Source organism: Amblyraja radiata, chromosome 14, assembly GCF_010909765.2.
Source record: "Amblyraja radiata isolate CabotCenter1 chromosome 14, sAmbRad1.1.pri, whole genome shotgun sequence".
Classification (NCBI taxonomy): domain Eukaryota; kingdom Metazoa; phylum Chordata; class Chondrichthyes; order Rajiformes; family Rajidae; genus Amblyraja; species Amblyraja radiata.
The window spans coordinates 20,613,291-20,629,077 of NC_045969.1; the positions used below are offsets into that span (position 1 = coordinate 20,613,291).

At 41.1% G+C, this 15,787-nt stretch overlaps 1 protein-coding gene across 1 annotated transcript in view; it reads left to right on the top strand.

Moving 5' to 3' along the window:
- The window catches only part of reps2 (RALBP1 associated Eps domain containing 2), a 132,788-nt gene that overhangs the window by 64,498 nt on the left and 52,503 nt on the right, over positions 1-15,787 (top strand). The window contains exons 7-9 of the mRNA XM_033032735.1: positions 1,689-1,752; positions 6,630-6,778; positions 11,591-11,697. Of these exons, the coding sequence (XP_032888626.1) occupies positions 1,689-1,752; positions 6,630-6,778; positions 11,591-11,697 (320 nt within the window). The remainder of the gene's footprint in view (positions 1-1,688; positions 1,753-6,629; positions 6,779-11,590; positions 11,698-15,787) is intronic.

Genomic DNA, 15,787 nt, shown 5'->3' on the forward strand with positions numbered 1-15,787 from the left:
AAGGCTGCCTCGGGGTTGTGCTTCTGTTGATTGCTAATGGCAGTATGCAGCTCTTTCATTGCAAGCTTGGCATTAGCATCAGGAGGGATATAGGCTGCAGTCACAACAGTGGAGGTGAACTCTCTGGGCAGATAGAACGGTCTGCATCTAACCAAGAGGAACTCAAGGTTAGCTGAGCAGTGACTCTCGATGATGGTGGAGTCCGTGCACCATGCTTTATTTACATAAATGCACAGACCCCCACCTCTGGTCTTACCGGAGTCTGATATCCTGTCCGCTCGGAGTAAATGACGCCCCGATAGCTGGATGGCGCTGTCAGGAACGTCAGTGTTGAGCCAAGTTTCCGTGAAGATCAGGATGTTGCAGTCTTTGATCCAGTTGTGGGAGGTGATCCTTAGCCGGAGTTCGTCCATTTTGTTTGCCAGTGAGCGCACATTGGCGAGGAAAAGGCTAGGAATCGCTACCCTGTGTGGGGCTAGCTCTAACCTGGCCTTTAACCCACCTCTGCGTCCCCGGCGGTGTTTTCGTACGCGTCGCCGTCTGTTGGTGCTTCTGGTCGGCCGAGCTGGCTTGGTGCGCGCTGGTGTTCTGCCGATCCGTTGCTCCGCGTCTGCGCCTCCGTGGCTCCGCAGGCGGTCTTCAGCCCCGCGGATCTGCTGATGGTCTCCAGCCCCGGGGCTTACCTGGCGTTCTCCAGCCCAGCTGGTCGGGTGGCGGTCCCCAGCTCCGCGGTGTTCTCCAGCTGCACGGGTCGGGTGGTGTTCTCCAGCTGCGAGGGTCAGGTGAGCTCCACGGGTCGGGTAGCGTTCTCCAGCTCCACGGGTCGGTTGGTGTTCTCCAGCTGCGTGGGTCAGGTGAGCTCCACAGGTCGGGTGGCATTCTCCAGCTCCGGGGCTCACCTGGCGTTCTCCAGCTCCGCGGGACGATTGAGCTCCGCGGGTCGGGTGAGGGCCGCGGGTCGGGTGAGGGCCGCGGGTCGGGTGAGGGCCGCGGGCGGTTGGGCTCCGCGGGTCAGGTGAGGACCGAGGGTCGGGTGAGGACTGAGGGTCGGGTGAGCTCCGCGGGTCTCTGACTACATTTTATCTCTGTTTGCTTTGTTGTTACCTTCTCCCAGCTAACAATGATCTATTCTACATTTTCCTTGATCCTTATCCCCTTTGTCCTGTATTCACACCTTACTTTTCCTTAGCTATGTGTCTCCCTCTCCCCTGACATCAGTCTGAAGAAGAGTCTCGACCCGAAACGTCACCCATTCCTTCTCTCCAGAGACGCTGCCTGCCCTGCTGAGTTACTCCAACATTTTTGGTCTATCTTCGGTTTAAACCAGCATCTGCAGTTCCTTCCTACACATTTATTTTATATAATCAGCTTTGTCATTTAATTTATTGGAATTTGTTCAATAAATAATGTAATAGATTGGTGTCAGTTGTATTTTCATTGATATTCAAATTCCTTATCATAGCCTACATTTAAACTATTGAGAAACAGTGTGGAAACAGACCCTTCCACCCACCCAGTCCTTGTCAACCAGCGATCTCCCCATACACTAGTACTATCCTACACGTTTGCGATTCTGTGAGCTCAAAGGGAATAAACAGTCCTTTGTGGATGAAATTAAGCAGTCTACACTCTTCAGAGATTTATAGTTTTACAATTTCAGTCACTAATTAACCCAAGTCCTCTTACAGGGTTTGTTGCTAAGGATCTCTTCACCAAGTCAAAGCTTCCTATCCGAGAACTTTCTCACATATGGTAAGTCTAATTCAATTTATATATTTTGTTTCCCTTTTCAACAGCGGTTTTCAACTGTGTCCATTGGTACAAGAAACCAGTCACTGTGATCTGTTTTCCAGATCTATATGATTTTTAATACAGTGACCAGAATCTGCCAAGTGTTAAATTTGCTTGAAGCTGTGATTAATATGTTAGTAGTTTTTTGCACATAGGAGATGTGGACTCAAATATTACTGGGGAATTAATGGTGAAACAACAGCCGCTGCCGGAGGATCTTTCACATGTGGGTGATTTTAGCTGAGCAAAGACTACTCCATGAGTTGTGAATCAGCACAAATTGTCCATGTACTTTGGGTTTTTCACTGCCATGGTCTAGTTCGCTTGGAATAATTGCTAATTTATTATATGTTTATTGTTGTTGTTGCAACTATTGTGCCTGTAAACTTGCAGGAAGTAAGAATGTTATTGTTCTGCGGCAGACGACACATCTCTTGACTCTACAACTTTTCAACATTAACTCTGTTTCTCTTTCCACAGATGCTGCCAGATTCACTGAGTATTTCAAGCATTTTCCGTTTGTGTTATTGATTAGTATAATTTTAAATTTGCTTCGTAACTTCCTGCCTCTTTGCCACAGATGTGCTAATGATCACATGTTTGACAACAGAAAAATTTAAATTGCACAAATAATTTGTCATGCTGGTGAATTGACCTGTCAATTTATTTTTGAAAATGATCCTGCTGTTATTCCTTCTGCATATGAATGCAAGTTATTTTGGTGTACTTTTACCACATCATTAGTGTGACTCGGGGTTGTTCTTTGGATGTCTCTGTACTCCAAGGCTCACGGTCTGCTTTAGTTTTTAGATGTGCTGACAGGCATGATAGAAACCATTTTGTTGATGCATTCATGCTGCAGGTGCACAACCTTTTATCCGAAGATCCAAATAACGAAAACCTCCGAATAGCGGACATTTTATTGGTCCTTGAAGAAAGGTCCTTGAAAACGTTCACCGAGGGCGGCCCGCAGAGGTGACAGCGGAACCTCCGGTCGGTCCTCGAAGAAAGGGGAACTAAATCCCCATTCATAAAAGAGAAGGTGAGGGTATATTGCGCGGGAGGGTTAATAATTGACAATATGCTGCTGCCTGCCCGCTGAGTTAAAATGTTCCCACGGTAGACTCACGATACACAGTGTATCGTGAGTCTTGCGTGGGAACTTTTTAACTCAGCGGGCAGGCAGCAGCAGATTGTCGCTCCCTTCAGTTTCATCCCACCTACACCCCTCTGCTTCCCGGCCATGTGTGTGACCCCTTCCCTCCCCTCTCCAGCTCCCCGCCCATTGCACCGGCGCGGGGGCTTTGCACTGTCTTCACGTCGGCGATGCCAGCAGGTCAGTGCCAGTCACCGGAGACGTCAGTACCAACGGGACACCGACCCCCAGGCCCACTGCAAGCACGGAGATCCCAGAGACCCACAGCCAGCAGCAGCCCAGCCCCGTTCCAACTCCAGAGGAAAACTGCCAACTGGCCGGAGACGTCAGGACCACCAGAAGCCGTTCCCCGATGGGCCGCTACGGCGACAAGTGGCAGTTCGCCCACAGCCCGAGCTGCGCCCCCTCATCGGGACACCGACCCCCAGGCCCACTGCAAGCACGGAGATCCCAGATCAGCAACTCCAGCCCCGCTCCAGCTCCAGAGGAACACGCTCCCCGTAGGGGCAGAAGCTGATGGTGTGCAAGGTACGTCTTGTTCTTGGGGTCGCGCAGCTCGGGCTGTGGGCGAACTGCCACTTGTCGCCGTAGCGGCCCATCGGGGAGCGGATTCCTCTGGAGTTGGAGGGGGAGGGGGGTATTGTGCTGTTTGATCGCCCCCTACTATCCCAGGGACAGGGAGACAGGACGTTCACCGAGGGCGGCCCGCAGAGGTGACAGCGGAACCTCCGGTCGGTCCTGGAAGAAAGGGGAACTAAATCCCCTTCATAAAAGAGAAGTGGAGGGTATATTGCCCGGGAGGGTATATCGCCTACCTGGAAGAAACCGGACATTTTTTCCAGGATGTGGTCTGCACACCAAAGCTCACCAAAGCTCACGTTTGGCGCTAAATATGGCACGCCAAAGCTCACGTTTGTCGCCTCTGCTGCACACGGATATAAGAGTGTGAAAATGTCGCCTTAGGCCGCCTAAGGGCATGTAGCCCCGCTAGGGTGACATGAGTGCGAGAGGTGATTCAATGCTGCGGTCACATTTACAAATTCAGGAATTCATTCAACACACTGCATTTCATACAGACATTTATTCTGCAAGAAAAAACTACATTGAAGACTCAAACTCGCGACCGAGGAACTGCCGGGATCAAGGCGCAAACTCGCGACCTTGCGGATATGAGCCGAGCACTCTACCACTGAGCCAGCCATTAAAATCTACGCTAAAAAATTTCCATTCCGAAGGCCGACAAATTCCGAATTACGAAAAGTGTCTGGTCCCAAGGCTTTCGGATAAAAGGTTGTGCACCTGTACATTAAAAATTGGCCACTCAACTACCCTGTATCTTATTTTTTGTTTTTAACGCAGCTATTTTGATTGTTCCATGAATTTAAAAAAGTTATTCTTTCAGGTTTTTAGAATATTCCCTTCTAACCTCCAATAGCTGTATTTATGCCTCCTGAATGACGGACAATGTTGTCCTATCAGTCTATTTCTCGTCACTTGGTGTATATGAGTATCAGTGGCAACACTCGTTTCCTGCTAGTACTCATTATAGAAGATATTTACAAAATCAATTTTTTAATCATCTCTGTTATATTATCTGCACGAATGCCATTTAAATATTTTTCATTCATTTTCTACATTTCTACTTGCTGTCCATTGAATGTTTGTTGCAACCCCGAAACTATTAAATAATCAAATAATCTCATAGAAAAAACATTATGACCTGCTTGGTTTCATTTGTTTTAGGCAGCCCAATGAGTATGTTTGTCAAGAGAAATAAGAAACTGGCAGGTGCTAGTTTACACGTAAGAAGACACAAAGTACTGGAGTAACTTACAAAAAGAATAACTGTTAGTTTGTCAGCTACTTAAAAGCTGCACAAGTATCAACACAGAACATTAAATCAGTAATGCCCAGTAGCTAAACAATCCTATCACTTATATGTTTAAATAATTGAATTACATGTTTAAGCGGCATTGAGCAATTTTGCCAATGTCTGTGCTCCAGATTTCATTCAATTATCAAAGCAGTTAAGGGGTGTAGAACCCAGCTAGTTAAGCTAGCAAGGAAATAACACACATTCACAGCGCTATAATATGCACATGCCATTGCAGAGATACAAGAGTACATTGGATTAATTAGGAATTGATTATCTCTCTTGTTCAGTTATATTGAAATCAGATGTAGAAACATAGAAACATAGAAAATAGGTGCAGGAGTAGGCCATTCGGCCCTTCGAGCCTGCACCGCCATTCATTATGATCATGGCTGATCATCCAACTCAGTATCCTGTACCTGCCTTCTCTCCATACCCCCTGATCCTTTTAGCCACAAGGGCCACATCTACCTCCCTCTTAAACATAGCCAATGAACTGGCCTCAACTACCTTCTGTGGCAGAGAGTTCCAGAGATTCACCACTCTCTGTGTGAAAAATGTTTTTCTCATCTCGGTCCTAAAGGATTTCCCCTCTATCCTTAAGCTGTCACCCCTTGTCCTGGACTAGACCCCAACATCGGGAACAATCTTCCTGCATCTAGCCTGTCCAATCCCTTAAGAATTTTGTAAGTTTCTATAAGATCCCCCCTCAATCTCCTAAATTCTAGCGAGTACAAGCCGAGTCTATCCAGTCTTTCTTCATATGAAAGTCCTGACATCCCAGGAATCAGTCTGGTGAACCTTCTCTGGACTCCCTCTATGGCAATAATGTCCTTCCTCAGATTTGGAGACCAAAACTGTACGCAATACTCCAGGTGTGGTCTCACCAAGACCCTGTACAACTGCAGTAGAACCTCCCTGCTCCTATACTCAAATCCTTTTGCTATGAAAAAAGGATAAAGCTTGAAATTTAAAAGTAAAATATAAATTTTATCAATGAAAAGCAGATTAATCATAGATAATTTGTGAGAAACACATTCACAATGGGTGAGAAAAGGATTTAAATGGTAACGAGTTGGTTGCCTGCATTCTTTCCTGTTCATTTTTATATGATATAATTTCAAGGTGTTATTATATTTTAATTTCAGATTCTGAATAGTTTGATTTTATTGACTGGGAAGTAATATCTTGCCATAATTGGAAGATCATGGAGTAACAAATAAAATGCATTTGTTTCCATTTTCAATAATGCTATTTGAAAAATTTGGTTTAATGAACCCCAGAATAGATTTTGTTTTAATGTGTGTAAATAAATAATTTTAACAGTTGTGGTGTAATTTTAAAGCAATAGAAGGTTGTTGCACTTCCAGTCCAAATTCACAGCCATATGGTTTTCTGCGCAGAGATTTTAAAAAATCTTTTTGAGGTACTTACTTTGCTGATGGAATAAAGCCTTTCTTGAGATAACTGCATGGAAGTGTGCAAGAATAGATTGGCTAATTGATTCCAGCATCTTATTTACTTGAATCCTATTTTGCCCTGTGCATCTTCAGAACACATGAATGTGATTGAACTTCTGGGAGCTAAACATTTAATCCTTTTTTTAACCAAATTTGGTATCTAAAAAAAATTGTTACAAATGCTACAAGGTCAATACTTAAACTTGTGGCACAGGATTACGTTTGAAGCTTTTCTTAGAAGAAAATCGATTGATGTTTCTCTGAATTTAATGTTGATACCTTCTCAAAGTTGTCATAAGATGCAGACAAGATATTTAGCCCTCAAGGTTAACAGCCATTATGTCCACAGGGAGCTCTCTGATGTGGATTGTGATGGAGCTTTAACACTGTACGAGTTCTGTGCTGCCTTTCACCTAGTCGTTGCCAGGAAAAATGGCTATTCACTCCCGGCCACACTCCCTGAGACCCTGCTTCCTGAATATTTACAAAGGAGTGAAGGTGAGAAAATATGCTTCCAGAGGGTAGCCACACTTTAACGTTTGCAGGGGTGAGAAATAGAGCACTAAAAACTATACTGAGGAATCAGTGCTGCAATGTTGGGCTCCCCTGCTGATGGCAGCAAAGGGTGATGGAATTATTCCATTAAGTTTTAGGGCAGTGCAATTTAAATACACATGTGCAACATACTAATAGAATGATGTTTGCTACTGTTATCTGCAGGCTGGTTGTCAAATTCTCAACAACAAAGGCATGAGCAAAGTCATGGCAACTTTTACATTCTCACATTTAGAAAGCTAGAGGGGTGTATGCTGTTTTTAAATGAATATATTTCAAAACTCAGATGATTCTGTCAGTGGTGAGGGGATACTGTTTGCCACAGACCTTGAGGTTAAGTGCCAGTGAAGATTTAGTGTGTATTATGGCATTGTCATTTGCACCTCCTGGAGTAAATCTCTGTTAACAGGGACGTTGTAGCATGTTGGCTGAAGGGCCGGTCAGATTGAAGGCATTTTCCTCGAGGAAAGCAAGAAATAAAAACCCTTACAATTTATTTTAACCTTTTACAAAAAGTAAAATAGCATATTGGAAAGTATGAAAAATACATTATTTTTAAAATCATACTGTTTCAAATATATCAAGGAGACATTGGGGTACACAGAGTGCAGCTGGTAGAGCTACTGGTTCGATCCTGACCTCAGGTGCTGCCTGTGTGGAATTTGCACATTCTTCCTGTGACTGCATGGGTTTCTTCCTGATGTTCTGGTGTCTACATCCCAAAGACATGCGTGTTTGTGGTTAATTGGCCTCTGTAAATCGCCTCTAGTGTGTCTATAGTGGATGTGAAAGTAAGATAACATTGATGGGCCTAAGTGACTGTTTCCATGCTGTATCTATCAATCAATCAATCAATCAATCAATCAATCAATCAATGATCTAACTATTCCTTCAGGTTATGTTTCATTCGCAAGAAGAAGAAGAATCAATCATTTGACAAGGTCCTGCATGGTAGGCTGGTCGAGAAGGTTAAGCACATGGATCCAAAATGAGCTAGCTTATTGAATCCCAAAATGACTTTGTGATAGGAGGAAAAGGGTAGTGTTGGAAGGATACTTTCCTGATTGGAAGTCTGTATCTATTTGTGAACTATGTGGATCGGTGCTGGGAGCATCACTGTTTATGATATATATAAATAACTGAAATGTGAACATAGAAGATGTGATTAGGAAGTTTGCGGACAACACAAATGGCATGGTGGTGTTATGATGAGCAAGGGAAATTATCCGACTGCAGGAGGATTTAGATCATTTGGAGAGTTAGGCAGATCATTAGAGATGGAATTTAATCCAAAAAGTGCAAGGTGATGCATTTGGGAAGTCATGTAGGGGTAAGACATAGCCAGAAAGTGGTAATGAACTAAGGAATGGTGATGAACACGGAGTCCTAGGGTTCCTAGGGTTCCAAGTCCATAGTTCTATGAAAGGGGCAACTTGCTTAGATATGGTGATGAAGAAGAAATATGGCATGGAACATTAAAGTTGAGACATCATGTTGCAACTTTACATACACAATCAATTTACAAATTACAGGCCGGTGTCGTTACTCTCTCAGTTCTCAAAAATATTAGAAAAACTGTATGTAAGTAGATTAGATAACTTTATCGAGAAGCACGAATTGCTAGTTGATAGTCAATATGGATTCAGGTCAAACAGATCGACATCCATGGCATTAATGGAGTTAAGTGAAGACATTACCAGTTCTATAGATAACAAGAAATATGCAGTGGGTGTATTTATAGATTTGAAAAAAGCATTCGATACAATTGATCATCATTTGCTAATCAAAAAACTGGAAAAGTATGGAATCAGAGGGGTTGTACTAGAGTGGATGAGAAGCTACATAAGTAAAAGACATCAGTTTGTGCAAATAGGGGACTGCAAATCAACATGCTTAGAAATAACTTGTGGAGTCCCACAGGGTCGGTTTTGGGCCCCAAATTATTTATTTTGTATATTAATGATATATGTAGGGTGTCAAACCTCTTGAAATTTGTGTTATTTGCAGATGACACTAATATTTTCTGTGATGGGGATAATTTGCAGCAGCTTTTGGAGGTGGTCACAGCAGAAATGAGTAAACTAAAAACAAACTACTAAAAACATGGTTTGATTTGAATAAATTATCATTAAATTTAAACAAAACCAAACTTATGCTGTTTGGAAAACGCAAAATAAATACACAAGTAAAAGTAATGATAAATAATGTTGAAATAGAAAGAGTGTATGAAAATAAATTTCTGGGTGTGATTCTTGATCACAAAATCTGCTGGAAACCCCATATAAAACATGTGAGAGCAAAAGTAGCACGGAGTATTGGAGTGATGGGGAAAGCAAGGCATGTTTTGAATGAGAGAGCATTGTATATTCTGTACAGCTCACTTGTGTTACCGTATTTAAATTACTGTGTGGAAGTATGGGGCAACACCTACAAAACCACCTTACAATCACTAAGCCCACTACAAAAAAGAGCTATTCGTATAGTAAACAATGTAGGATATCATGAACACACCAATATACTGTATTTAAAATTACACACCTTAAAGATTAAGGATCTGGTAGAATTTAAGACTGCACAAATAATTTATAAAGCAAAAAATAAACTGCTACCTGTAAACATACAAAAACTGTTCAAAGACAGAGAGGGGGGTTATAACTTTAGAGGGAAACTAAACTTGAAACAGCATTATGCTCGGACCAATTTAAAAAGTATGTGTATTTCCATTTGTGGGGTGGTTTTGTGGAATGGTCTTGAAACGATTAAACAAAGTATGAATATAATGCAATTTAAAAAAATGTACAAAAGATATATCTTTGAAAAGTACAGTAATGAGGAAGGAGAATGTAAATCTCACAGATGTTAATGGTGCTTGTTCTTTTTGTTCTTTTCTTTTTTTGTTCTTTTTTTCTTAATAGCTTGATTGGAGTAGTTTTATTTGAATTGTCTATTTAGTTTATTTTATTGAATTTTGCATTTGTTAATGGTGAAGAATGGGGGGAGGACTTGACAAGCATAGGCTTCTTCCTATCCCTTTTCGAACGAGTCTAATGTGTATTATGTTGAAATTGGCTTTTGATTTTTTAATTTATGTATGTACATATATGTTATGTATATGTGTATGTGTGTATATGTGTATATGTATGTATATATGTACATGTATGTATGTGTGTATGTATTTATGTATATATATATGTATATATATAATTTTCCTTTTATTTATTCATTTTCTTCTTTTCTTTTCTTCTTTTTTTTTAATCGTTCGAAATAAAAGATATCATATGGTTAGGCCACACATAGAGTGCTGTGTGTAGTTCTAATCTTCATGCTATGAGAAGAATGTGATTGCACACGAGAGAGTTTAGGAGAGATTCACCATTGTATATTTTCGGCATTGGAGGATTTGAGTTATTGGGGAGATTGGATAGGCTGGACTTTTCCCCTGGAATGAAGTAGGCTGTGGGGTGACCTTTTTTTTCCTCTTATTCGTACTCTTGATGTATGAGATTAGTGACCTATTTTTGTGCCTTTCCCTTTCCCTCCCTCAATCCCACTACTACAACCTCTCCATCCCTCCATAGACCAGATTCTGCCAATATAGGGTTAGTTTTCAATTCCATGGAAAAGCTAATCTGTTCAGGTGATGCATTGAGTTCAGTGGAAGAGGGGCTAAATTACTGGTCTAGTAATCTGGAGGTTTGGCTAATCCATGCAATGACTAATACACTATTACATGACATGTAATGACATGGATAATGACTAATCCATGAATGTAAATTACATAGAAATTATAAAATTATCGAGACTGAAGAAGTGTCTTGAGCCGAAATGTCACCCATTCCTTCTCTCCAAAGATGCTGCCTGTCCCACTGAGTTACTCCAGCATTTTGTGTCTACCTTCGATTTAAACCAGCATCTGCAGTTCTTTCCTGCACATAAAAATGCATGTTCAGGTTTTGATGACGCGGGATGTACTGGATTTCATAAAAACTCATCTGGTTTTACTGAAGGAAATCTGCTGTCTTTAACTGGTCTAGTCTCTGTGCGACTCCAGAAACAAAATGCTGGAGTAACTCAGCGGGTCAGCAGCATCTCCGAAATAGGTGCCGTTTTGGGTCGGAACCCCGGTCTTACGAAATGGTCAAGGTCACACAGTTAGACAGCAGTTATGGATGGGTAATGAATGCTGCCCTATACATCCACATTCCATGAGCAAATAAATAAAATGGCACACTTCACACTTTCACCTCAAGCTAACAAAGTATCTGAGAATCTAGTTGGCTGGTTCTTCTTCCAACAATGTGTTGAATGCAAACTACACATTGTTAGAACAATGAAGCCACTTCAGCCCTGAAATAAAATGACATAAATCCTACTTCTTTAAAAAAAATCACAGATTTTAGTCTATCAATATTAGGAATGACTAAGTGACATTTAGCACCTATTTATGAACTTCGCAGGAAATCCAAAGTATGTCCCATTTTAAATGTCTGTTTTTATACTTTACCCAGAATGATGTGGACATGAAATTAACTAATCTTCAGGTTTGAATTTGACTTCAGAGGTATCATGCTACACAAAAACATTTTTGTAACAGTAGGGAACCGACAATGTAACTGCAGCTCTCACTGAGTATTTTCTATAGCATGTTTTTATAAATTTGCAGAATTGATTAACCATACACTTTCTTTACATTAGACATTGTGATTGTTTGTGGTGTCCTTTCATTAACCTGCAATGGCGGTATTTCTATTTTAGTACCTCCAGCATTGATGCATGAAGATGTACGTTTGTGTTCCCATGGCAACTTGCCAATTGAATCTCAACCATTACAACAGCAATGGGCAAACTGGAGCCACAGTGAGGTGAGGACAGAGGAGTGATTGACATGTTAATGGTACTCTTTTAAAATTAATGGCACTTATTTCACTTTTTAGGAACACAATAATGTCATGGTCTGGTAAATGGTCCAATATGTCATTGAAAGCAGACAAGAGGGTTAGGTTCTTTTTCAACATTTCCATGGAACATAAGACTTAATTATAATGTGACACATCCAGCCAATATAAGCAATTCACATATAACACTTCAAAATAGAGACGATTCGTGACTCTGAACAGAGCTTTTATTTGTGGGAAACATTTTAAAATAGTTTACACAGTTTTTAGATGCTTTGAGTTTGGATATATCTAACTCTTTAGTTAAAATGTTGCTCATTAAAACATCAGTCTTTAAGACCATTGGTAGATTACAAAGAGGCTCGGGTGTTTAAATGCTTTGCCAATGATTCCCGGTGCATTGGTGCAGTTCTAATTCATCCATCTGGCCACTTGTGTATGGTTAATATCTGGGCCCTAATCCTAATCAATCCAAAAGGAAGTTTTTAGAAAAAAATATTTAATGATTCAGCTTGGGTTGAAAATCTGGCAGTTTCATTGATGAGGAAGAAAGAAACATGCAGCAGAAGATTCCAAACCTATTTTGACAGCATCAGAGTGACTGGATGCTGAATCTTCCTTTTGAGGTCAAATTTGGCCTCAATGTTGGATCAATAATGGTATCCAGAGGCATTCTTCAGACCTTTGATTCAAATTGAGACTTTTATCATTTATAATATGTATGTTTGGCCTTTATTTCCTGAAATGAGCTTTTTAATGTTGAAGCAGTACATATAATAAATTTATGTGGTAGTATAGGAGTCGTGAATCCTTTTGTCTTTGTTGTAAGATTATGGATAATTAATAGACTTAGAAATGCAAGAGAAGTTAGGAACTAGTATGCCAGCACATCCCACATATTCCTACCTCTCATTCTAGCATCTTCCATATACTGGATTCTGGAATCTCATTTTAAAGTGGAGTAAGATGGGTCACATCAATTTTTTCTTGTGTTTAGATGCCCCTATTTACTCATTTTGACATAACAACAAATCTGTAATAAAGCAGGTTTTGTGGTGCTATGGGAATACCTTCACCAGAGGGACAGTGGCAGTTTAAGAATGACTCGTTCTCAAGACACTTCAGGATGAGCAGTAATTGCTGCCCTCGCCAGCGACAATCAGAACCTCAAAAACAATCAATAAACTAACACTAGTATGTCATTTTACACTCAACGGTTAAGTGAACGTAGAGGTATTTGAACTGTAGTCACTGTTGCAGCGTTTGAAATGCAGTGTCTTATTTGTGCAAGTTATGTTCCATAAACAGCAATGGCTAAAAATCCTGTTAAATAGGGATGTTAATTGCGATGTTAATTGGATGATTTTGAGAAGAGAAGAAACCCTTTAGACTTTGATCAATATTTATACCCAGAGTATATACTGTGGTCAATATTTATCATCAGTGACACCTCATCTGGTCTTCAACTAATGCAGCTGATTTTCTTGTGTTCCCTTTAAAACAACAGAGAGGATATCAGTCTCATCTAAAGAATTTTAGGGAAATGAGGCCGGGATAGTGACTGAAGTATCAGTGGGGGAGTACTTTGGGACCATAATTCTATTTGTTTTTAAATAGTTATGGAGAAAGATAGGACTGGTCCACAAGTTAAAGCTCTAAATTGGGGCAAGGCAAATATTGATACATTAGTCAGGAATTTGCAAAGGTTTATTGCAAGAGGCTCTTAGCAGTCAAAGGGATACTGGCAAGTAGAATGCTTTTAAATGTGAGATAGAGAGAGTTCAGGGGAAGCATATTCCTGTTAGAGTGAAGGGCGAGAATGGCAAAATTAGGCAACCATAATTGATGAAGTATATTGTTGGTGCTAGTCAGGAAAAAGGTGTATGACAATTGTAGGCAGCTGGGATTGAGCGAATCCCTTGAGGAGCATAGATGTGGGAGTATATTTAAGAGGAATATCAGGAAGGTATAAAAGACACAACATAGTTTTGGCAGATAAGACAAAAGAGAACCCTTAGATAATTTGCAAAATATATTAAAAGCAAACGGGTAGCTAGGTAAAGAAAAATACTCTTAAGGGTCAATTTGGCTGGCTATGGAGTCATGGGGGATGGCCCAGTTGTTAACCTCATTTGTATATCATTTGAATTTCTCATTTGTATCTATTGTGAAGCTCATGGAAGCAAAGGAATTAAGGGAAATGAAGAACACATCCACATTACAACAGAGGTGGTGCTGATATCTGATGGCATTCTAAGGTGAATAAATCCATTGGCCATGAACAAGTGTAGCCAAGGACATTGTGGGAATCTATGGAAGAAATTACAAGGAAAAGCTATGGCACTATAGGCTGGTGTACCAAACACCCATGGTGGGAAAATTACTGGAAGGGATTCTGAAGGACAGCATTTGTAAAGGCAAGACTGATAAGGAATAGTTGGCATACTCTATGGATGGGAAATCATGTCTAACATTTGTGCTTTTTTTTAGGCTTTATGAAAGAAGGGTGGTGCACATTGTCTACATGGAATTGAGCAAGGCCTTTGACAGTCCTGCATGGTTGTTTATATCACATGGAATCCACAGTATGCTGGGCAATTGATACAAAAATTGCTTGACAGAAGGAGTCACTAGTGAAGGGTTGTAATTCAGGTTGGAGACTGGTGACCAGCGGTGCGCCACAGGAATCTGTGCTGGATCCATTGTTGTTTGTCACCTAGATTAACAATTTGAATGAGAATGTTGTTGACAAGGTTTTAAGTTTGTGGATATCACAAAAATTGGTGGTGCAATGGACAGTGAACACAGTTAGCTAAGATTACAACAGGATCAAAATGAATTGGGGAAGTGGACCAAGGAATGCCAGGAGATTATTTAACTCTGACAAGTGTGAGTTGTTACATTTTGTTAACTTAAACTAGGTCAGAACTTGTACAATAAATATTAGGGCCTTATAGCATGCCGTAGCATAGAGAGACCAAATGGCACAAGGCGACACAGGTAAGCGGGATGGTGGAGAAGGCATTTAGCGTGCTCTCCTTCATCGGTCAGGGCATTCAGTGCAGTAGGTGGGATGTCATGTTGCAACTGCACAAGTTATTGGTGAGACTACACTTGGAGTATTGTACACAGTTCCAATTGCCCAGCTGTAGGAAGGATGACATTAAGCTGGAATGTGTGCAGAAAAGATCCCCGAGGATGTTACCAGGAGAGCAGAGAATGAGTTATTCAGGATAGGTTGCAGATGTTTTCACTGTAGTGTATGAGGTTGAGGAATGACCTTACAGAGGTATATAAAATTGTGACGGTATCGATAAGATCATGTGATAAGAGCAGAATTAGGCCATTTGGTCCATCAAGTCTACTCCGCCATTCAATCATGGCTGATCTATCGCTCCATCCTAACCCCATTCTCCTGCCTTTCCCTCCATAGCCTCTGACACCTCTTCTAATCAAGAATCGATCTATCTCTGCCTTAAATATATCCACCGATTCGACCTCCACAGCATCCTGTGGCAAAGAATCGCACAGATTCATCACCCTCTGACTAAAGAGTTTACAAAAAACTCTTACAAAAAGGTGGATGGTTGCAGTCATTTTCCCATGGGGGGGGGGGGGTTAAAACAAGAGCATGTAGATTTAAGGTGAGTGGGGAAAAATGTAAAAGTAACGTGAAGGGCAACTTTTTCACAGAGGGCCGTGGCTATATGCAATGAACTGACAGAGGAAGCTGTTGATGCATGTACAATTACAATGTTTAAAGGACATTTGAACGGGTTGATGAATAGAAAATGTTTTGACGGATATGGGCCAAATGCAGGAAAATGGCATATTCTCAGATAGACATCTTGGTTGGCAAGGATGAGTCAGAACGAAGGGATGTGTAACTATAACTTCACTACAATTGTGCGGCACTTCCTTCAGTATGGCACTGCACTTTCAGCCTAGATGATCTCAGACCTCTGGAATGGTACTTGGTCTTCTGAGCATAGAGTCGGACAGCACAGAAAAGGGCTGATCTTTTTTCCCCATCTACAGTACACTAATCCCATTTGCC